The sequence below is a fragment of the Protopterus annectens genome, chromosome 3.part1, assembly GCF_019279795.1.
Source record: "Protopterus annectens isolate FY-2018-M chromosome 3.part1, PAN1.0, whole genome shotgun sequence".
Taxonomy (NCBI): Eukaryota; Metazoa; Chordata; order Ceratodontiformes; family Protopteridae; genus Protopterus; species Protopterus annectens.
In genome coordinates, this window is record NC_056732.1 from 1,842,937,100 (window position 1) to 1,842,962,232 (window position 25,133).

The 25,133-nt window shown below is 43.0% G+C and overlaps 1 protein-coding gene across 1 annotated transcript in view; it reads left to right on the plus strand.

Annotated features, from left to right (window-relative positions):
* The window catches only part of LOC122797908 (zinc finger protein 271-like), a 274,927-nt gene that overhangs the window by 160,757 nt on the left and 89,037 nt on the right, over positions 1 to 25,133 (plus strand). Inside the window, exon 4 of the mRNA XM_044066426.1 lies at positions 11,243 to 11,365. Coding sequence (XP_043922361.1) covers positions 11,243 to 11,365 — 123 coding nt within the window. The remainder of the gene's footprint in view (positions 1 to 11,242; positions 11,366 to 25,133) is intronic.

Consider the following 25,133-nt stretch of genomic DNA (forward strand, 5'->3'; position numbering starts at 1 on the left):
CAAATCAACCTTGCTTAAGGATCTCTCTCATTTACTTTTTTGTGGAAGATGTAAAACTGTGTAGCTCATCAGATGAGGAGATTAAAGAATTGCAAGTAGTTAATTCTTTCTCATGCTGTATAAGAATGTCATTTGGTCTTGATAAATGTGCAAAAGTTAAGTTTAAAGCATCTAAGTTTCTGTACCAAGAAAATATCAATCTGGCACAGGAATGTGGTATAAAGGAACTTGAGAGGGAGATGTTTATATGTTTTGGAATTGCTGAAGGATCCAAAATAAAACATGAATAAATGTGAATAAAGCTCAGTAAAGAATACTTCAGAAGACTAAAACAAATATTGAAAACAGCCTTGACATCTATGAATAAAGTCCAAGCTATAAACCAATATGCTCTTCAAGTTCTAACTTACAGTTTTGGTATGACTGCCTGGCCCAAAAAGTAATGAGTCAGCTGGACTGGAAAACAAGAAAAATGCTTTATTCTTATCAAATGATGTATAAAAATCCATGTATACTAAGGTTATATATTCCTTACTCTGAAGAAGGTATGGGCCTCCTCGAAACTGATTACATGTATAGATCTGCAGTCATGGGACTGCATACATATCTGCTGACCTCATCAGATCCAAGCATGGTGAAAGTTCAATACATGAGTAGAGTAAGTCTAGGATGACTTCTCTGCTTAATTTTGCAGAAGCATTGTGTCAACAGGCAATGAAAACCAAAGCAGATGTAGACAAAAATCAGACCGCAACTGAGTGTGCCAACAAACATAAGAATATAAGGGTTAAAAACACAAACTACCATATTTATGCAAGTTTCAAGTTCACATAAAATAAACAAGCAAACAAATCCAAGTACACAACTCAACCCGAAAACAGCAGACTGCTCCGGTTCTTCAGATCTCTTTATTCACAATAGTAAGAGCAATTTTGCAGGTTATACTGCTTCATCAGATACAAACAAGAATAAAAAAGTTTGCATTAAATACTCTAATGAACAAGTCACTTGATACATTTCACTTAACTCTAAAAGGGACACAGTCCTAACAATACAGAGTATTATACATACTGACTAAAAGATATGTAAAATAAATAAAAACAATATGTCTAGTATATGTGTAAACACCTTTTTAAAACACTAGCTATACAACTACACTATACAGCAACTGCTGTTTCATCTGCGTAAGCGCCTGCTCTTTAGTTTAGGTTTAATGGGCACCCTGTCATTCAGCCCATACCCATAATCACTTCTGAGCCTGGTTATCCATTTGGCTTCAAGTTGTTCAGTGGTGTTTTTGATATCTCCACACCCAGCACTCTCAAACACTCTACCAGTAGCTCTAAATAAAAATTTTTGTATCGGGTCTGTCTCCAAGACATGTTTAGAAAGGGCACTGTTTTGACTGCCCTTACTAATATGGTAAACATGTTCTTTAATACAATCCCACAGAGCTCTATCTGTTTTCCCAACATAAAATTTGGTGCACACTGTGCAAGAAGCTAAATAAACTGTGTTCTGAACTACAAGTTGCATATGTATTAAATATGGGTTCACTTCTAAATTTCGAAATCCCAAAATCACGAGTTTCAGAACATTGGGTTCAGAATCTCGAGATCTTGGAATCTCAAAATAGCGAACCCTCCCCTGAAATGCCACTAAACAAAAAAAAAAAGTGTATGCAGGGGGGCAAGCCCCCCTGCATCCCCCCCTACTTGAGTATACCAACTCCGAGATCGCACTACAGCGAGGACAAGGGAAATCTCCCGGTCCACGCTGTATGCCGATCTCCGTTCAGGATTTCGAAGTTTTAAAACTTCGAACATATGATCGTCGATCATATGGGATTCGAAGTTTTGGACTTTGAAATTCTAAACGTAACCCATTAAATATATATTCCTTCTTTTGATCAGAATGTATGAACACATTAGTAGTATTTGTATACATGCAAGCAGCACACTTGCCACACTGGAACGTTCTCTTGTCTACTCTCTCAATTATATGAGTTTTAGGGTAACAGAGGTGGTTGTTAAGAGATGTCATCTTTTTATAACTTAACTTTGGCTTGGTGTTTAGCATACCCATAAGACTTGCATCGGTCAATAGAATGTTCCAGTGTCTCTCAATAACTCTCTGATACCTAGCATTTTCCCTAGTATAAAACATATGTATTTGCAACTTCATATCTTTACCACAATGTTCATAGGTTGATACTAGGGCCTATACAAGCCTAGCTTTGACTCAGTTATTCGGTTAGAAAAATAGGGTTTGGCACTAGTCTCTCTCATTTTCCATACAGCTTCAATATTTTCAGCAACTTCTTTGATGTTCTTCATGTTTCACTGTTGCAGTCATTACATTTGGGTAATCTGCTGGCAGGTTGCCCTCAGTCGGCCTGATTAACAAAGTTTTGGGTCCTGCGTCTGTTGCTGTCCCTTCTTCCATGACGTCAGGGGTATAAAACATGCAGCCGATGCCATTACGTCAGTCTTTCTTGCCGCACGGTGCCCGAAGCAGAAGCAGTTCGCAAGTGCCAGTCGGCCGACTTCTGAAATTTTCGTTTTCGAGTTTCAGATCCGAAGTCTTCAACTAAAAAGCTAAGTACCCCGTTGGGGAAACTTTCTTGCTCCTTACCGATGCCAGTAAAAGTTAATAATTGCATTACTTGTGGGAAGCAAATACCTCATAAGGATTTCCATTTGTACTGTATTCCTTGCCTAGGCCCTGACCACGATGTACCTTGCTGTCAATTCTGTGCTTTATTTAATCAACGCACTATCAAACGTCAGTACATTTTTGCTTCTAAATATTTTGGCTCACGCTTTAATTATCCAGAAATGTCATCTGTTAGCAATCTGACTACCGGAATACCTAAAAAATGCAAAGAAAAATACAGAGACAGGCCGTTGAGCTCCAAAACTGCCTGCAACGCTTCTCCTAAGCCAGTCTCCAGTTCACCGGTACTCAGGCGCTTTCGCAGCCCCTGATACCCGCTACTTTTGATTCGCAGGCCTCTACTGAGACCCATTTGGAGTCCGGTATGCTGCATGATGCTTCAGTTATGGAACCCGCGGATGTCTCTACCTTGGATGGATCCGGAGCCGCTGTGCAGGCACCTGCTTCTGAGTGTGTTTTCAGGCCTACAGATTTGTATATTAGACAGACGCTATCTTCAAAACTAAGGCCAAAATATCGATCTATGTCTAAAAAACTGACGCCTAGGCCACATGTGCATGCTCCTATTCCTAAAAAACAAATGATCAAAATGGCTGAAGATTTAATTACTCTGATCAGGGGTAGCCAAACCCCCGCCCCTTCTAAGAGGCCTGGGCAAGATATTGACTATGATTCCTCTGAACAGGATTCTATTTTATTTATTTATTTTATTTTACATTTGTTGACCGGGATAGTCTGACTGGATGCATGTCCATTTTCAGCAGTGGCCGGGGAGAAAAGCTCTCTTCTGACTCTGCTAATGAACAGGAATTGTTTATACCTACTTATGAGGACTCTGATGCAGAAGATTCCATTCCTTCTGCTTCTCCCCCTGAGGATTTTTCTTGTGGGGAAACTTTACATACCTTAAGGGAACATTTCCACTGGGAAAGTCAGGATTTTTCTGAATCTAAAAAGAGGCTTAGGGATTTTCTTCTTCTTCCTCAGCATAGGCCTTTGTCTATACCTCCTGTTCTAGACATTGTTGATGATGTTTTTACAGAATCTAGTCTGACTCCTGATTCTCTGCCTCCGGCTCCTTGTAAGCCAGACAGATACTACAGTGTACCTGACTCCCACAAATTCCTTTTCAAAAATCCTGTTGTGGATCCTGAAACCATTTCTCAGGGTCCCAAGGGCATTAAAGCTTCTACTGCTAAAAACTCTACCCCTTCTGATAGAGATTCCAGGGCGCTGGATAGATGGGGTAAGAAGGTTTACACTTCTGCAACCTTGGCAATCAGGACTTTAAACTGTCCATTTCATATGCTAAAATATCAGCAGCATATCATGGGACTGCTTATCAGAAAATGATGTTGATTTCTGACTGTGTGGAAAATAAAGATTTACAGGGTTTATTGCATTCAGCTGAACAAGTTGGAAAACATACTTTGCAATGTGGTTTTGATTCTTTGGAGTAGGGTTACCACCTGTCCCACTTTGCAAGGGACAGTCCCTCTTTGGGCAGTTGTGTCCTGCAGAAAAGTTGTAAAAATGGCAAATGTCCTGAGATTTTAGGACAAAATTATTTCCTATATTTTATGTAATAGTTGCATAAAACAGTTATTCTATATCTGAAACACCTAAATGTTATAAGAAACAGAATAAGCAACTAAAATGCTACAAGAATAAGCTTTTCTTTAGGCAAACAAGTGAAGTTCTGTCCTTCGTACTGGCTGTAGGTATGATTCTGCCTGCAAAATATGATGTTTGTACCAAAAATGTCCCACTTTTGGCATTTGAAAAGGTGGCAACCCTACTTTGGAGGCCTCTTGTAGGGCTGCTGTTACTGGGTCTGTGCTAAGAAGGCATGCTTAGCTCAAAGAGCAAACTCTGCCTGATCATGTTAAAGCAAAATTGTTGGATGCTCCTTTACAACATGACCGTCTCTTTGGTAATAAGGCTGAAGAAGTTCTAAAAAAGATGGAAGATAAAGCTAAATCTATGCAAACTGTAAAAGATTTCTTACAAGTGCAACCTCCAAGATTTAGTAGGCACTGGCCTACTAAGAACTGGTCCTTTCCAGTTCCTTCGAGAGCCACTGAAGTCAAACCCAGACATTCCAAAGGCACCAGGTTTCAGTCCCAAGGGACTTTCAGAACAAAAGAATGGGGTGCCTCCTCTTCCAAATCTGGAAACAACAAGACACCTCCCCATGGTAAGCAGTCTCAATTACTTCCCTTTACACTTAACAAGCACTTTTTAGCTGCCCCTTTGGAGGGAAAACTGGCTCTTCATGCAAAAAACTGGCAACTTATAACCCAGGACAAATGGGTTTTAAATATAGTATCCCATGGATACAGATTTCATTTCCACACGTTGCCATTTCCAAATGGATGGCCAGACCTGCCCCCAAATCAGTGGGCAGAGGCCCAAAAACAAGTACTTTCCCTCATGAGCATGGGGGCTATTCAACTAGTACCAGAAGAGGTAAAGAGAGAAGATTTCTATTCAAGACTTTTCCTGGTAACCAGAAAAGACAAGTAATGGCGTCCAATTCTGGACTTATCTACTCTAAACACCTTTCTGGACATTCCAAAATTCAAGATGCTGATTCTTCACCAGTTACTTCCTATGCTAGGCAAAGATGCCTGGTTGGCAACTCTAGATTTAAAAGAGGCTTACCTGCATATCCCAATCAGGGAATCTTGCAGAGGATACCTCCGCTTCAAAGCAGGCTACTTGCATTACCAGTTCTCTGCACTACCCTTTGGCTTATCTACTGCACCCACAGTCTTTACAAAGTGCCTGGCTCCAGTAATTGCATTTTGCAGGCAAAGAGATATTCAGATATATCCATACCTGGATGACTGTATAATTCAGGCAGAAAACAAGGACATTCTTCTAAAACATCTGGCGTTTGTAAAAAGGGTTCTAACTTGCCTAGGGTACACTATAAACGAAAAGAAATCACAACTGGTACCCTCTCAAAAAATTACATTCCTGGGTGCAAGCTTGAATACAGCTGCCCAGATGGCTTTCCTTATGCCAGAGAAGCAAATTCATTTGGTGACTTACTTCAAACAGGTGGCCACAAAAACCCTGCTTTCTGCAAGGTAAATACTGCAAGCCTTGGGGTTCATGGCCTCCTGCATTCTTCTAATTCCATATGCAAGACTGCATATGAGGAAACTTCAGTGGTATTTGAAAAGTCTATGGAGTCAGCATTGTCACAGCCTGGAAACAGTGATTCCGATCATACCTTGCCAGCACCTAGAGTTCTTATGGTGGGCAGAGGCCTGCCACCAGAACAAGGGACTGCCATTTACACCACCCCTGATACCCAAACCCTAACCACAGACGCATCAGACTATGCATGGGGTGCTCATCTGGCAGGGAAGTGCATTCAGGGAAAATGGAGCCCAAATCAAATGCACCTTCACATAAATCAAAAAGAAGTGGTAGCTGTACAAGAATGCACTGACAGCCTTCAAGGACTACCTTCATCCAGGACAATTAATGATAAAGACAGACAACACCACGGTTATGTGGTACATAAACAAGCAGGGGGGTACACACTCCTACCCCCTTTGCAGACTAGCAGTGGCATTGTGGAACACGGCCTTCACCTACCAAGTACAACTACAAGCTCATTTCCTGCCAGGAAAGCTGAATACTCTGGCAGACGAACTAAGCAGAAATCTCATGGACCCACACGAATGGAAACTGGAACCACAGATTTTCAACATGTTGACACGCAAATGGGGGAGCCCAGACATAGATCTTTTTGCCTCACCCCAGAACTATCAGTTGGACAAATTTTGCACAAGAACTCATCACAAAAAAGCCTGGAAAGTGGATGCTCTGTCCTTCAGCTGGAAAAACCCATCAGTCTATGCCTTTCCCCCCTCTGCCTCTGCTCTCCAAAGTTCTACTAAAAGTCAAAAAGGACAAACCAAAAATGATTTTGATTGCACCATACTGGCCTCACCAGCACTGGTACCCACTCCTGCGCAGTGTGTCACACCTTCCACCGTGGCACCTGCCTCAGGCTCCTTACTTACTGTCTCAGCAGAACAACAAATTCTGCACACTGCACTCCAAACTTTGAGTCTTGCAGAGTGGCTAATCACCTAAATTCACCCTTAGCATCCCTCAGCAAACCTGTGATGGATGTCATTTTGTAGGAGAGAAGACCTAGTACTAGAAAATCTTATGCTGACAAATGAAAAAGATTCTGTGCCTGGAATCAGTCTCAAGGGACAAGCACAGCAGTGCCCAACATTCCTCAGATTTTGCAATACTTAACTGAGTTGCTTCACAACGGCCTGTCCTTTTTCTTCCATAAAAATCTATGCCTTAGCCATTTCAGCTCATTACAACACAGAACCCCCCCCCCTCGTCTCCCATCCTCTGCTAAAGCAGTATCTCAGAGAGGTCAAAAACTTAAGACCACCCAGGAGAGCTACAACTCCTGCTTGGGACCTTAATTGTGTATTGGAGAAACCCACTCTCCCTCCTTTCGAGCTAGCTGCTACTGCAGACTTAAAATTTCTCTCCTGGAAAACCGCTTTCCTTTTAGCAGTCCCTTCAGCTAGAAGGATTTCCAAATTACATGCTCTTATGGCAGTGGAGCCTTTCATCATTTTTCATGCGGACAGGGTATCTCTCAGTACCAACCCATCCTTCATGCCTAAGGTGGTATCCAGCGTGGCTCCTAATCAGACCATTCATTTGCCAACTTTCTTTCCCAATCCACAGAACAAGGGGGAGCAGATTCTGCATTCATTGTATGTACACAGACAACTTAGAATTTACTTACAGGACTAAATCTCAAAGAAAATATGAACAACTGCTGGTAGCATTTGCTGCAGGGCCAGAGGGAAAGGCTATTTCAAAGCAAACCATTTCCAAATGGATAAGCCATTGTATTTGTTTCTGCTATAAGCACCATGAAAAAACTATCCCCCAGGGGATCAAATCCCATTCCACCAGGGCTGCATCTACTTCAACAGCCTTTCTCAGAGGTGTTCCTACCAGGGACATGCTAGAAGCTGCTACCCGGAGCTCAGTTCATACTTTCACCAAACATTACCATTTACCACTTTTCTCTAAATCCAGAGCTGGTTTTGCCACTGCTGTCCTGCAGGGCCTTATAGCTGGTCCTAATGGTGTATAATTCACTCCACCCAACCATAGTTTTGGGAATCTACCCAAATGTAATGACTGCACCAGTGAAACACGAAGAACATAGTACAGTTGTGTACACTTACCATAAATGTAGATGTTAGAGTGTATTCACTGTTGCAGTCCTGGTTACCCTCCCTCCAGCCCCCTATTTTTCTCTGGCTATACCTCTACTTTCTTTTACTATGCTTAAAAGCCCTTTTGGTTGGAGGTATACTTTTTGTGTTTTTAATTTTATTTGCTCCCCATTTGGGGGTCACCTGACATCTGGGGCAAGAAAAAATTATGTAATGCCATCGGCTGCATGTTTTATACTCCTGACGACCTGACGTGAAGAAGGGACAGCAATCGATGCAGGACCCAAGACTTTGTTAATCAGGCCGACTGAGGGCAATCTGCCAGCAGATTACCCAAATGTAATGACTGCAACAGTGAATACACTCGAACATCTACATTTACGGTAAGTGTACACAACTGTACTTTCTGATAGCCTCTCTTTGTGAATGCTTTTCTCAAATTATTAGTGTGGTGTTGGTAATCTCGTTCAAGTGCACTTAACCTAGGCATCCTAAACTCTTGATTGCGGATTACATTCTTACAAATGTGTGGTGGGTGCATATTTCCTCTATGAAATAAGACGACGTCTGTTCATCTGTATATATGGTGTAGTAGACAGAAATGCAAAGAAACACAAGGGAGGGCCAAGAGTGGTATTTGGGTTAAAATTAGTAAGTCAGTGTATGATAACAGAGAACAATGATTGAGTAGGAGTAGGGAGATGTTCTTCATGTTTCACTGTTGCAGTCATTACACTTGGGTTATCCTGCTAGCAGGCTGCCCTCAGTCGGCCTGAATTCCAAAGTGTAGGTCCGGCGTCGGTTGCTGTCACCTCTTCCCTGACGTCAGTGCGCCAGATGCAGCCGACACCATTTTCTTCAGTCTTTCTTGCTGCGTGGTGCCCGAAGCAGAAGCAGTTCGCAAGTGCCGGTCGGCCGACTCCTGAGATTTTCGTGTTCGAATTTCAGATCCGAAGTCTTCATTAAAAGCTAAGTACCCCATTGGGGAAAACTTTTTTCTTGCTACAGACCGATGTCAGAAAAAGTTAATAATTGTATTTCTTGTGGGAAGCAAATACCTCATAAGGACTTTCATTCTTACTGTATTCCTTGCCTAGGTCCTGACCATGACGTTGCTAGTTGTCGGTTTTGTGCTACATTTAACCAGCGCACTATTAAGCGTCGGTACGATTTTGCATTTCACTATTTTGGCAGAAGATTTAATTACACAATGCCGTTGGATAGTCATCCAACTGCCGGAATTCACAAGAAACAGAAAGAAAAAGAAAAGGACAGGCATCCGAGGTCTAAAACTGATGACGAGGCTTCCTCTAAGCAAGTCGCCGGCTCTCAGTGAGGTGCTTTAGCAGCCCCTGATGCCCACTACTTTGGACCCGCAGGCCACTACAGACTCCCACGTGGAGTCCCCTAGGCCGCTGGAAGCTCAAAGTAATTGGACCTTTGGAGACTATTCCCTCAGATGGGTTCGGAGCTGCTGAGCAGGCATCGGCTTCTGAGGGTGTTTTCAGACCTACTCAATTATACATTAAAGCGACTCCAGCTACAAAGGCAAAGACTAAAGCACCTTTAAAGACAAAGAAACAAGTACAACAGCCTCATGGTCAGGCCTCCATGCCCAAAAAACAGATGCTCAAAATGGCCGAAGACTTAATTACTTTGATCAGGGGTTCCCATCCCCTCTTCTTTATGGGTGTGATGTCATCTTGGCAGAGGGCCTATATGCTGAAAGGTACAATACTGTGGCAAGACTGTTATATAGGGGATTGTGCAAACTTTACAAAACTGAAGTAGCTAAGAGGCATGGAAACCTGAACCACAAAGCATCATACTGAAAAATGCAGTGTACATCACGTGGGATCACCTATTATCAAAAAGTAGATGGGAGAAATCCTGATAAAGTAGTTGCAAAAAATAGTAGCAATATTGATCATAGAAACTGTTACACCTAGTGATTGTCTCTCTATGTATGTAAGATACTAAAGTCATAAAATATCAGGGTTTGTGTCAGAAATGAGAGAAGTGTGGAAGAAAGATACCCAGAGAGTTCCAGTAGTAATAGAAGCAATGGGTCTAATAAAAAAATGTACAACCATACTTCGATATGCTACCAATACATGCAGCTCTGTATAAATTACAGAAGTCAGTTCTGGGCACATTGAGGGTGTTGTGAAGAGCACGTTTGGCTAACATAAAGACTGAAACAGTATTACTTGTATGAACTTTAATTATACCCTGACTTAGGAATGAGGTCCATTCCCATCATGGTAATTAGAAACAAAAAAGACTTAAGAGAAATTAAAATGATAAAGGTAAGTCTTTAACCTAGTGGTAGTTAAGGAACTCCAGCACTCCTTTGAAATGGTGGTGTACTTCTGGTTAATGGCAGACTTTATGTTCTTCACATTAAAGCATTAAATCATAACAGAAGTACTGGTATTAGTGTGTTTACCATTCTAAAATGTAGATATATTTTACATTTCTCTGTGGAGATGTTGTCACTTGTAATGCTGAATGCCAAATGCTGATGGGCTGGAAAAAATAAATTCAGGAGAAGAGCAAATATGAAGCACAATTCTTCTCCTTTAAATTTCATTTTTTACATGCGTCAATCTCCCCACGTGCCCCAAACTTGTATGTACTTAACTCCAAGATTGCTATACCGTGAAGAATAGGGAATACTCCAAGAATTGGCCATCTCAGACTTACTAAGAATTCCTAAAGTGGGTCTGGACATTTTAAACAGTTACTATATTGTACTTTTATGTGTACGTATTTATTTGATATAGTCTGATGAGCATACTGCTCTCTTATTAGAGAGCTTTTATTTTTATTGTTTGTACTAGAATTCCTTGCTGTAATGTATATAATTTAACCCCTGTCTACACTGGCTCAGGTTCATGCTGGAATATTTTGAAATCAGATGTTTTTGAATTTCAGTCCTGAGAGGTAGCTGCTATAGGAATTACACAAACACACACGTGCGTGTGCGCGCACACACACACACACACACACACACACACACACGTGTGTATCAATACACACACAAATATGAATGATAAATTAAGACTGTGGAAATGAGTTTCTTACAGTCTTGAGAGTGTTCTTGTCGAGTAATTGTCAGAGTGATTGTATAAGAATATGAAAAAACAATTACTAGTTTCCAGAGATTGTCTCATCCACAGTCCTGGATAAACTGTAGCTTTTTTTATGGTGTATTTGTATCATTTTCCTTCAATCTTGTATGATTAGACCATTGTAAACAAAGTGTAAAAAAATATTGGAAGGATACAGTGGTTAACTGCAAAAATACTCTTAATTTGCAGGTTATAACATCCCATTGGATGAACTTTTGTTACTTCTTATGAAAGATGAAACCATTCCAGCTGCAGAGACTGAAGGAAGAACACCAGCGCAACAAACGCAACTTCCTTTAAACAGAACCAGCAGTAAGTACATAATAAGTAGTACACCAAAGACAACGTCCTGGTAACAGAACCAGTAAGTACGTGATAAGTATTACAACCAAGGCAACTCCCTGGTAACAGAACCAGCAGTAAGTACATAACAAGTATTACAGCAAAGGCAACTTCCTGGTAACAGAGCCAGCAGTAAGTACATAATAAGTATTACAACCAAGGCAACTCCCTGGTAACAGAACCAGCAGTAAGTACATAACAAGTATTACAGCAAAGGCAACTTCCTGGTAACAGGGCCAGCAGTAAGTACATAATAAGTATTACAACCAAGGCAACTCCCTGGTAACAGAACCAGCAGTAAGTACATAACAAGTATTACAGCAAAGGCAACTTCCTGGTAACAGGGCCAGCAGTAAGTACATAATAAGTATTACAACAACGGCAACTTCCTGGTAATAGAACCAGCAATACATAGCAAGTATTGTAACAAAGGCAACTTACTGGTAACTCAAGCAGCAGTAAGTACATATTAAGTATTATGCAACTTCCTGATAGCAGAACCAGCAGTAAGTACATAAGTATTCTGTATCCGCAGTTACATGCAGTTTAACAGTCTGATGGAGGTATAGGAGAGCGAGTATATTCAGAACATTTTATTTATTTTATTTATTTTACATTTGTTGACCGGGCTGGTCCAACTGGATATATGTCCATTTTCAGCAGAGGCCCGGGGAGAAAAGCTCCACATGCAAGCATTTGTAATATCAGGTAAAACATTAAACACGGTTATAATATACATGTCAAAAATCAATAGATATTAAAAGGCAGAAGTTGAGAAAATAGAGAGTGTATTTTGTTAAGAGTTTCTTAAAGCTAGAGAAAGGAAAAAAGAAAAAAAAATTGCTAGTACCTAGATACCTGAGGAAAGGTAGTCAGGGTTGCTACAGGGGCAGAGCCAGTGGGTTTTGAGGTGTGTTTTGAGTTGGGATTTGAAGCAGGGAAGAGAGGAGATTGCTGTGAGATTGTGAGGAAGAGTGTTACAGGTTTTTCCTACTGTGTTGGAGAACAAGGATTTGCCAGCTGAGTTATTGGGTTTACTAGTCGATATAAGTAGTTTGTCAGAGGAACGAAGGCTTTTAAGATTGCAGTATGGAGTGATAAGTGAAGTGAGAATGGGGGTGTTTATGGGTTTGTAAAGGATTTTGTGGGCTAAGGAGATCTGGTGAAATAGAATTTGGTTTTGTAGTTCGAGCCATCATAGTTGCCTTAAGTTTTGGCAGTGGTGAGTTCTAAAAGTAGAATTAGTGGCAAATCTGGCAATATTGTTGTAGGCAGCAGACAGTTTGCTGAGGTTAGCTTTGGACACTGAAGTGTAGATGGGAGAGGCGTACAGGAGAGTGGAGATAAGATGGGTCTGAGCATTGGAAGTTCTGGCATGTGGAATAAGGAATGGTTTAATTCTATAGAGGGAGCCTAGTTTTCTGTTAACTAATTTTATAGTATTGCTGATGTGTGTGTCAAAGGTCAGATTGCTGTCTATTTCAACTCCGAGGAGTTTGGTAGTTGGATCGGGTGATATGTTCGTGCCATTACTTGATGTGAGAAGAGTAATAATTTGGTTTTTTTGGGGTTCAAAATTAAGCATAATTTGAGGAACCAGATTTCCACGGTTTCAAAAGTCTTTTGGGTGAGAGAGTGCAGTACAGAGGGGGATGAAGCTGAACAGATTAAAGTGGAATCATCTGCATATTGTATACAGGTGGCAGGAGAAATATGAGTATGGAGATCATTAATGAAAATTGAAAAGAGGAGGGGGCCAAGAATTGAGCCCTGGGGGACTCCTAGAGTAATGGGGAGGTGGTTGGATAAGTTATTTTGCCACCTCACTGCCTGTTTTCTGTTGTGCAGTTAAGAGTGGAACCATTTAATTGAGCTTGTGTCAAGTGCAAATGATTTAAGTAAGTGTAACAAGATTTCGTGATTGACCATATCAAAGGCTTTGGATAGGTCAATAAATCTAGCAGAGCTAAGGGTATTATTACCATAACATAATGGTGAAGTTATAGGAGAGAGAGAGAGAGAGATTATGTTCAGAACACAGTGATGAATGTATAGGATAGAGTGTATGTTCAGAACATAATGGTGAAGGTATAGGAGAGAGAGTATGTTCAGAACACAATGGTGAAGGTATAGGCGAGAGAGTATGTTCAGAACATAATGGTGAAGTTATAGGAGAGTGAGTATGTTCAGAACTTAATGGTGAAGGTATAGGAGAGAGAGTATGTTCAGAACATAATGGTGAAAGTATAGGGCAGAGAGTGTGTTCAGAACATAATGGTGAAGGTATAGGAGAGAGAGTATGTTCATAACATAATGGTGACGGTATAGGAGAGAGAGTATGTTCAGAACACAATGGTGAAGGCATGGGAGAGAGAGTATGTTCAGAACATAGTGGTAAAGGTATAGGAGAGAGAGTATGTTCAGAACACAATGGTAAAGGTATAGGAGAGAGAGTATGTTCAGAAAGTACAGTTTTGTACCTACCATAAATGTAGATGTTCGAATGTATATACTACTGCGGTCATCACACTTGGGTTATCCTGCCATCAGGCGGTCCCGCAGTCGGCCGAATCACAAAGTCTTGGTCCGGCATCAGTTGTCGTCGCTTCTTCCCTGATGTCAGTACGACAGGGGGATAAAAGAGGCAGCCGACACCGTTTTCTTCAGTTTTTCTTGCCCCAGATGTCAGGTGCCCCCAACTAGTAAGGCAATACAAATAACTATGCAAAATACCTTAGTAGATAAACAATAGTACTAGCTGTTAGCAAATACACCATATAGGCATGCATCCATTAGATTGATGTACATGGAGTTATAACTACCCTGGTATGTAGAGGGGATGGTGGGAGGGTAACCTGGACTGCAGCAGTATATACACTCGAACATCTACATTTATGGTAGGTACAAAACTGTGCTATGTTCATCGTGTAATACTGCTGCAGTCATCACACTTGGGTTGAATCCCAAAGCTATGGATGGGTGGATGGTACTAAACTGGGTTAGGTGAAGCTAGGATGCCCTGCAGAACTGCACTGGCAAAACCAGCTCTGGTGTTTGAGTATAATGGAAGGTGGTAGTGCTTGGTAAAGGTGTGCACTGAACTCCAAGTAGCTGCCTCCAGAATGTCCTTGGTTGGAACCCCCCCTGAGAAAGGCTGCTGAGGTTGCTGTAGCCCTGGTAGAATGGGACCTAATATTAACAAGCACTGCTTTCCCATGGTGCGAGCAGCAAAAACGGATACAATGTGCTATCCATTTGGAGATGGTCTGTTTTGAAATAGCCTTTCCGTGTAAACCTGCAGCATAGAATACAAAGAGTTGGTCAGTTTTTCTGAAGGTCTTTGTCTTATCCAAATAGTAACGTAGCTGTCTGTGAATGTCCAAAGAGTGAAGGAGTCTTTCTCCTTTATTCTGGGGTTTGGATAAAAGGTGGGTAAATGAATGGTCTGATTCAAAGCCATACTGGATAGTACCTTTGGTATAAAGGTAGGGTTAGTTCGTAAAGAGACTCTGTCCTGATGGAAAATGAAGAAAGGTTCCACTGCCATAAGTGCCTGTAGGTCTGAGACCCTGCGTGCTGAGGTGATAGACAGCAACAGAGCTGTTTTCCATGACAAGTATTGTAGTTCTGCTGAGAAGGCTGGTTCGAAAGGAGGCAGTGTTAATTTTTCCAAAACGAAGTTGAGGTCCCAAGCTGATGTTGGGGGTTTTCGGGGGGGGTCTTATATTCTTTGCCCCTCTGAGAAACTACCTTAGTAAAGGGTGTGAGAATTTGGGAGGATCCGTATTATATTAAGCTGAAATAGCTGAAGCATAGATCTTAATGGATGAGAAAGAAAGGCCTTTGTGTAGCATCTCAGTTAAGTATTGCAGTATTTGAGGAATGTTTGGTATCCAAGGATTTTGGCCTTTATCCTGGTTCCATGCACAAAATCTTTTCCATTTGTCTGAGTAAGTTTTTCTGGTGCTGGGCCTCCTGGCCAACAAAATGACATTCAGGACGTCCTTTGAGAGAAGTGTTGATTGATAATTCAAGGTATTCTCCATGCAGCTAAATTTAAAGTCCTGAGCTGACTGTGAAGGATCTGAGAGTTTTGCTGAGTCAACAGAAGTGGGAATTGAGGTAAGATCCATGGAGGGCTGTGAGTCAAGGTCCTTAGTAATGGGTACCAGTGCTGACGTGGCCAGTCTGGAGCAATGAGGATCATTTGAGGTCTCTCTGAGCTGACTTTCAGTAATACCTTGGTCAAGAGAGGTAGTGGTGGGAAGGCATAAACTGTCAATGCTGTCCAACTGAATGATAGGGCGTCCACTTTCCAGGCTAGGGAATGATAAGTCCTTGTGCAAAATTTCTGTAGTTGGCAATTGTTGGGGGAGGCAAATAGATCTATGTCTGGGTGTCCCCACCTTTGAGTTATCATTGAAAATACTTGTGGGTGTAGTCTCCACTCGTGGGAATCTGCCAAATTTCTGCTTAATTCGTCTGCCAATATGTTTTCCTTTCCTGGCAGGAATTGTGCTTGCAGTTGCACTTGGAAGGTCAGTGCTGTGTTCCACAAGGTCATTGCCTGTCTGCATAAAGGGTAGGAGTGTGATGTTCATCGTGCATACAGCTGCAGTCATAACAGATGGGTTATCCTGCCGTCAGGCGGGTCCTCGGTCGGCCGAATTCCAAAGTCTAGGTCCGGCGTTGGTTGTCGTCGCTTCTTCCCTGACGTCAGAGCGGCAGGGGTATAAAAGAGGCAGCCAACGCCATTTTCTTCTGTCTTTCTTGCCGCGCGGTGCCCGAAGCAGAAGCAGTTCGCAAGTGCCAGTCGACCAGCTCCCGAGATTTACGAAAGTATTTCAGCTGAAGTCTTCTTGAAAGTTAAGTACCCCATTGGGGAAACTTTTCTTGCCTCAGACCGATGTCAGACAAAGTTAATAATTGCATTTCATGTGGGAAGCAAATACCGCATAAGGATTTCCACTTTCTGTATACCTTGCTTAGGCCCAGACCACGACGTCTCGGCCTGCCATTTTTGTGCTAGATTCAATAAGCGCACTATTAAGCGTCGGGCGGAGTTCGTCCTTAACTTTTTTGGCAAAAAAATTAATTATATTATGTCGTCGGATACTCCGACTCCAGTTTTGAGCAAAAAATGCAAAGATAAGGACCGACATACGAGGTCCGCACCACCTACTGAAACCACGCTAAAGCCGACTACCGGTTCTCCGGTACTCAGCGAGGCACCTACGCAGCCCCTGAGTACCAATGACAATGCATTACCGGTGTCTTCAGTACCCGAGGTCGCAGGCTCCTCAGCCCCCATTCCTACTACAGATCACGATGCCACTCCTGGCGGGGAAACTCAGAATTTAGACAGGCCTGCCATTTCTCAAGGGGTCTTCAGGCCTTCCTCCTTCTCCATTAAAGCCTTCACTAAATCTAAAGCAGCCATGAAAACCAAAAAAACAGGTTCCTCAGACCCCCTCTCAAGGCACCATGCCTAAAAAACAGATGCTTAAAATGGCTGAGGATTTGATTACTCTTATCAGGGGTTCTCAACCCCCCTCTGACAAAAGGCCCAGATTAGAGGAAGACTACCCTTCTTCAGATCAAGCTTCTATTACCTCAGAACTATCTGAGGACCAGGATTATGCCTATTCTCCATTCGAAGACTCTGATGCAGAGGAGTCTATTCCCTCAGTCTCCCCCCCCCCCCGAGGACTTTTCTTTTGGGGAAAGCCTGCATACATTGAGGGAACACTTTCACTGGGAAGGCCAAGATTATTCAGATTCCAAGAAAAGGCTCAGGGAATTTCTTCTGCTCCCCCAGCATAGGCCTCTGGCTATCCCTCCTGTTTTAGGTATAGTGGATGATGTGTACACAGAAGCCAGCCTTAATCCTGATTCTTTGCCTCCAGCTCCTGTTAAACCAGACCGGTATTACCGGGTTCCTGACTCTCACCAGTTCCTATATAAAAGCCATACTGCTGACCCAGAAACAATTTCACAGGGTCCCAAGGGAATTAAGGCCTCTACTGCTAAAAATCCATTACCTTCAGAGAGAGATCCCAGAGCTTTAGAAAGGTGGGGGGAAAAAGGTGTACACCTCGGCCACTTTAACCATGAGGGCATTAAACTGTCAGTTCTATATGTTAAAGTATCAACAGTTTTTGATATCTCAGCTGAAAAGCAAGATGACACAACCAGAACAACCAGATTTAAAAGAGTTGCAGGATTTGTTGCATGGTGCAGAGCAAGTGGGTAAACATACCTTGCAGTGTGGTTTTGATGCTTTAGAGGCCTCATGTAGAGCTGCTGTTACGGGGTCTGTTATACGTAGGCATGCTTGGCTCAAAGAGCAAACCTTACCAGATCATGTCAAAGCTAAATTATTAGATGCACCTCTTCAAAGAGATGTATTGTTTGGTGTTAAAGCTGAGGAGGTGCTAAAGAAAATGGAGGAAAAGCGAAATCAATGCAAACAGTGAAAGATTTCCTGCAGGTACAGCCTCCACGTTTCAGCAGAAACTGGCCTTCAAAAAATTGGTCCTTTCCAGCCACAGACAGACCTCAAAGGGGCAGATACAGGCACCCAAGGGGCAGAGGGCAACCTCAAGGATCTTTCAGAGCCAGACAGTGGCAAGCACCAACCCCAAGAGGTGGAGAAGATAGATCACAGTCTTTTAGAAAACAGACACAATGACTTCCCCCTACACCTGCCAAGCAAAGCTTTAATGGCAGCACCTTTGGGCAGAAAACTGACATTATTCTCAAAAATTGGCATATTGTTACAAAATACAAAGGGATTCTGGACATTATAGATAGAGGCTACAGGTTCCACTTTCACACCCTTCCAAAAATGAGAGGATGCCAAACCTGCCACAAAATCAAAGGGCAGAGGCACAAAAACAAGTTTCAGCTCTCATGGACATGAAAGTAATTCAAGAGGTACCTGCAAAAGAACAAGGTCAAGGGTTTTATTCCGGACTATTCCTGGTACCGAGGAAAGACAAAGATTGGAGACCTATCTTAGACCTATCCATCCTAAACACATATCTACAGGTGCCAAAATTCAAGATGCTCACATTACAGCAGCTTCTTCCCATGCTGGGCAAGGAGTCTTGGCTGGTAACATTGGACCTCAAGGAGGCTTACCTGCATGTCCCTATCAGACAAGATTGCAGAAGATACCTCAGATTTCTTGCAGGTTCAAAGCATTACCAATTCTCTGCATTGCCCTTTGCATACTGCAGACAACGAGGAATACAAATTTATCCATATCTGGACGACTGCCTGATCCAAGCGGACAGCAAGGACATACTACTGCAGCACCTGGCGTTTGTAATAAAACTGTTGAACTTCCTGGGATACACAGTCAACAAAAAGAAATCAAAACTAATACCCTCTCAACAAATAATTTTCCTGGGTGCCAACTTGGATACAACCACCCAGATGGCCTACCTCACACCAGACAAGCAAGGGCAACTGTCTCAATACTTCAGAAAAATGGCAACTTACACCAGGCTAACTGCAAGGAAAATCCTGCAGGCTCTGGGATTCATGGCATTTTGCATCCTACTTAATCCCATGTGCAAAGCTGCATATGAGGAAACTTCAATGGTACCTGAAAAACTTATGGTCTCAACACAGCCACAGCTTGGAAACAATTATCCCACTCATTCCATGCCTTCAAAAGGAATTTTTGTGGTGGACTCAAGCTTGCCAAAGAAACACAGGTCTTCCTTTCTGTGTACCTCAAGCAACTCAAATCATCACAACAGACGCCTCAGACTACGCCTGGGGAGCACACGTGACAGATCAGTGCATTCAGAGAAAATGGACCCGAAAAGAGAAGCACCTTCACATCAACCAAAAGGAGATGCTAGCCATGCAAAAGGCTGTTATGACCTTCAAAGACCTACTGCATCCAGGCCAGCTATTGATAAGGACAGACAACACCACAGTGATGTGGTACATAAACAAACAGGGGGGAACTCATTCGTACCCCCTGTGCAGGCAAGCCATGACCCTATGGAACACAGGACTGGAATTGCAAATTCAACTGCAGGCACAATTCCTGCCAGGGAAGGAAAACACACTGGCAGAGAACCTAAGCAGAAATATGACAGATCCACACAAATGGAAGTTGCATCCTCAAGTTTTCACAAAGATAACTCAGGCATGGGGACAGCCAGACATAGATCTCTTTGCTACCCACAGAAATTGCCAGTTGAAAAAATTTTGTTCAAGGACCTATCATCCACAGGCCTGGAAAGTGGACGCACTTTCCTTCAATTGGGCAACATTGACAGTCTATGCCTTCCCGCCTCTTCCTCTGCTGCCCAAAGTTCTATTAAAAGCCAGAGCAGAGAGGCCGAAAATGATTCTCATTGCTCCAGACTGGCCAAGACAACACTGGTATCCGCTCCTGAAGAGCCTGACACATTCCCCACCATGGACCCTACCTCTAGTCCCTCTTCTGTTGTCCCAGCACAACTACAAAACTCTTCACAGCCATCTCAAAACTTTAAATCTAGCTGCATGGAGAATTCCTTGATTTCCCAACAGTTTCTCCTCTCCAAGGAGGTGCAGGATGTCATCTTGGAGGCCAGAAGACCTTCTACTAGAAAGGCCTACTCTGCCAAATGGAAGCGATTTTGTGCCTGGAATCAAGAAAAGGGACAGAATCCTTGGGTAATAAATATACCTCAAATTTTACAGTACCTAGCTGAGATGTTAAACAATGGACTTTCCTTCTCCTCCATCAAGATCCACGCTTCAGCCATTTCTGCACAATACAACACAGATCCTCCATTATTCTCTCACCCTCTCTTAAGGCAGTTCCTCAGAGGGGCAAAGAATTTAAAACCCCCAAGGAAACCCAGTCCCTGCTTGGGACCTCAACTTCGTATTGGAAAAGCTAATCCTTCCTCCCTTCGAGCCAGCTTCTTCAACAGAGTTACAGTACTTGTCATGGAAAACAGCCTTTCTTCTGGCTATCACCTCAGCACGCAGGGTTTCCGAGCTACAGGCCCTCATGGCTGTGCAACCATTCATCATTTTCCATCAGGACAGAGTTTCCTTACGAACCAATCCTACCTTTATGCCAAAGGTAGTATCCAGTGTAGCTTTGAATCAGACTATTCACTTACCTACCTTTTATCCTAATCCACAAAACAAAGGGGAAAGACTACTACATTCCTTGGACATGACAACTTCGTTACTACTTGGACAGAACAAAGCCATTCAGGAAATCTGAGCAACTCTTTGTGTCCTATGCTGTAGGTGCTCAGGGAAAGGCTATTTCCAAACAGACAATTTCAAAATGGATAGCCCACTGCATACGTTTTTGTTACTCATTCCAAGGAAAAACTGTGCCTGCATGCATCAGATCCCACTCCAGCAGAGCCACAGCTACCTCTGCAGCCTTCCTCAGGGGGGTCCCTACCAAGGACATTTTGGAAGCAGCCACCTGGAGTTCAGTGCACACTGTCTCCAAGCACTATCACCTCCCACTATACTCAAAATCTAGAGCGGGCTTTGCCACAACAGTCCTGCAGGGCATCCTAGCCCCTCCTAGTTCCACTTAGTGCCTACCACCCTTACTTAGCTTTGGGATTCTACCCATCTGTTATGACTGCAGCTGTATGCACAATGAACATAGTACAGTTTTGTACCTACCATAAATGTAGATGTTCGAGTGCTCATGTAGCTGCAGTCCAGGTTTCCCTCCCTCCATCCCCTCTTAGGACAGGCCTTATGACAAACACTTTTCATATAACCTTTTTGGGGTATTCTTTTATGGTGTATTTGCTTGCAACTACTGTTTTTGATTTATCAACATTGCATCTTTGCATAACATTATGTTTGCCTTCCTTCTGGGGGCACCTGACATCTGGGGCAAGAAAAACTGAAGAAAATGGCGTCGGCTGCCTGTTTTATACCCCTGCCGCTCTGACATCAGGGAAGAAGTGACGACAACCGACGCTGGACCTAGACTTTGGAATTCGGCCGACCGAGGACCCGCCTGACGGCAGGATAACCCATCTGTTATGACTGCAGCTGTATGAGCACTCGAACATCTACATTTATGGTAGGTACAAAACTGTACTTTCCTCCCTGTTTGTTTATGTACCACATAACTGTGGTGTTGTCTGTCCTTATTAGTAGTTGTCCTGGATGCAAGAGGTCCTTGAAGGCTGTCAGCGCATTTTGCACAGCTAGCATCTCCTTTTGGTTGATGTGTAGATGCATTTGTTTTGCGGACCATTTGCCCTGTATGCACTGTCCTGCCATGTGTGCTTCCCAGGCGTAGTCTGAAGAATCTGTTGTCATAGTTTGGTTTGCTGGAGGTAAGACAAAAGGAAGACCCTTGTATATTTGACATGCTTGAGCCCACCATAGGAACTCTTTTTGAAGGCAGGGAATGAGAGGTATACCTGTTTCGAGGTTGTGCCTATGTTGAGTCCATACACTTTTCAGGTACCATTGTAATTTCCTCATATGCAGCTTTGCATGTGGAATTAGTTGAATGCAGGATGCCATGAACCCCAATGCCTGCAGGATTTTCCTTGCAGTGAGCTGGGTAAAAGTTGCCATCTTTTTGAAGTATTGAGTCAGTTGTTTTTGTTTGTCTGGCGTGAGATAAGCCATCTGGGCCATTGTATTTAAAATGGCACACAGGAATATTATGTCTTGTGAGGGTATTAGCTTTGACTTCTTTTTGTTTACTGTGTACCCTAGGCAACTTAGCAGCTTTGTTACAAATGCCAGATGCTGTAATAGAATGGCCTTGCTGTCCGCTTGGATCAGGCAGTCGTCCAGATATGGATAAATTTGTATTCCTCGTTGTCTGCAGTATGCAATTACTGATGCCAGGCATTTCGTAAATACTCTGGGTGCAGTAGATAAGCGAAAAGGCAATGCAGAGAATTGATAATGCGTTGTACCTGCCAAAAATCGGAGGTATCTTCTGCAATCTTGTCTGATAGGGACATGCAGGTATGCCTCTTTGAGGTCCAGCGTTACTAGCCAAGACTCCTTGCCCAGCATGGGAAGAAGCTGCTGTAGTGTGAGCATTTTGAATTTGGGTACGTCCAGGTAAGTATTTAGAATTGAGAGGTCTAAAATGGGTCTCCAGGCTTTGTCCTTTCTTGGTACTAGAAATAGTCTTGAGTAAAAACCTTGACCTTGCTCCTTTGTAGGTACCTTTTGAATTGCTTTCATATCCATGAGAGCTGAAATTTGCGTTTGTGCCTCTGCCCATTGGTTTGGAGGCAGATTTGGCATGCCTCTCATCCGTGGTAAAGTGTGAAAATGAAATCTGTAGCCTCGGGTAATAATATCCAGAATCCATTTGTCCTTTGTTTTGATGCGCCAATTTTGTGGAAATAGAGCCAGTTTTCCTCCCAAAGGTGCTGCCAGGGCAATTTTGCTTGACAGGCGAAGAGGGAAGTCATTGTGTTTGTTTCCTGAAGGGTTGAGATCTTTCGTCTCCACCTATTTGAGTTGTTGTGTGCCATTGTCTAGGCCTGAAAGAACCTTGTGGCTGGTCTCTGCCCCTTGGGCGTCTGTACCTACCCCTTTGGGGTCTGTCTGATACAGGAAAGGACCAGTTTTTTGATGGCCAGTTTCCTGCTGAAACGAGGAGGTTGTACCTGTAAAAAAATCTTTAACTGTCAGCATAGATTTTGCCTTTTCTTTCATTTTCTTTAAAACTTCCTCTGCTTTGACACCAAATAACACATCTTTCTGCAATGGAGCATCCAATAACTTTGCTTTGACATGTTCTGGTAAGGCTTGCTCTTTTAGCCAAGCATGTCTACGTATTACAGATCCTGTGACAGCTGCTCTACATGAGGCTTCCAGTGAATCAAAAGCACACTGTAAGGTATGCTTTCCCACCTGTTCTGCTGCATGCAGCAAATCCTGCATCTCTTTGAAATCAGGTTGATCTGTCTGAGGGATCATTTTCTGTTTTAACTGTGTAATCAAGTACTGCTGGTATTTTAGCATGTGGAATTGGCAGTTTAAGGCCCTCATGGTCAAAGTGGCAGACGTATACACTTTCTTCCCCCATCTTTCTAATGCTCTGGAATCTCTTTCAGAAGGTAGTGGATTCTTAGCAGTAGAGGCCTTAACCCCTTTGGGACCCTGGGAAATGGTTTTGGGGTCTGCAACAGGGCTTTTATATAGAAACTTATGAGAATCAGGAACTCGGTAGTATCTGTCTGGTTTAGCTGGTGCAGGAGGTAAGGAATACGGGTTTAGAATAGATTCGGTGTAAACATCATCCCAAATGTCTAAAACTGGAGGAATTGCAATGGGTCTATGCTGTGAGAGAAGAAGAAACTCACGGAGTCTTTTCTTAGAGTCAGGGTAATCTTGGCCTTCCCAGTGAAAGTGTTCCCTCATGGTGTGTAAAGTTTCCCCAAAAGAGTAGTCTTCAGGGGGGGAGACAGAGGGAATGGACTCTTCAGCATCTGAGTCTTCATAAGGAGGGAAGGAATAATCCCGGTCCTCAGAGTTAGCTGAGGAAATGGATGCTTGGTCAGAGGAATGATAATCTTCCTCCAGTCTTGGCCTTTAGTCAGAAGGGGGTTGTGAACCCCTGGTAAGGGTAATTAAATCCTCAGCCATCGTAAGCATCTATTTTTTAGGCATAGGGGCCTGTGGGGGGGGGACTGTGGACCCGGTTTCCTAACTTTTAAGGGGGCTTTAAGTTTAGCATAAGACTTAATAGAGATAGTTGTCGGTTTGAAGACACCTTCAGAAACCGAAGGCCTGTCCAAAATCTCCGGATCACCGTCAGGGTTGTCGTCCGAGGGGTGAGATGGAACCGGCTCCTGAGGCCCAGCTGATTCGGTCTGGGAGGCCGTCAGAATTTCTAAATCTGCGGTAGTCGGGGGCTGCGTAGATGACTCGATGAAAACTGGAGAACCGGTGGCAGGCCTTGCTGAGGCCTTGGTATCTGGTCTTGGCCTTGGTTGCCTGTCCTTATCCTTGCGTTTTTTAATCATTGCTGATATTGGTTGCTCAGACGACATGCTATAATTAAATTTTCTGCCAAAGTAATGTCAGGCGAAATCTGCCCGACGCTTGATTGTACGTTTGTTGAACCTAGCACAAAACCGACAACCAGAGACGTCGTGGTCTGGACCTAGACAAGGAATACAATAAGAATGAAAATCCTTATGAGGTATTTGCTTCCCACAAGAAATGCAATTATTAACTTTGTCTGGCATCGGTCTGAGGCAAGAAAAGTTTCCCCAACGGGGTACTTAGCTTTAGAGAAGACTTCGGGCTGAAATTCGATTCGAAAATCTCAGAAGCTAGCCGACCGGCACTTGTGAACTGCTTCTGCTTCGGGCACCGCGCGGCAAGAAAGACTGAAGAAAATGGTGTCGGCTGCCTCTTTTATCCCCCTGTCGCATTGACATCAGGGAAGAAGCGACGACAACCGACGCCGGACCAAGACGTTGGGATTCGGCCGACTGCGGGACCGCCTGATGGCAGGATAACCCAAGTGTGATGACTGCAGCAGTATTACACGATGAACATCATAATGGTGACGGTATAGGAGAGAGAGTATGTTCAGAACACAATGGTGAAGGTATAGGAGAGAGAGTATGTTCAGAACATAATGGTGACGGTATAGGGGAGAGAGAGTATATTCAGAACATAGTGGTAAAGGTATAGGAGAGAGAGTATGTTCAGAACACAATGGTGAAGGTATAGGAGAGAGAGTATG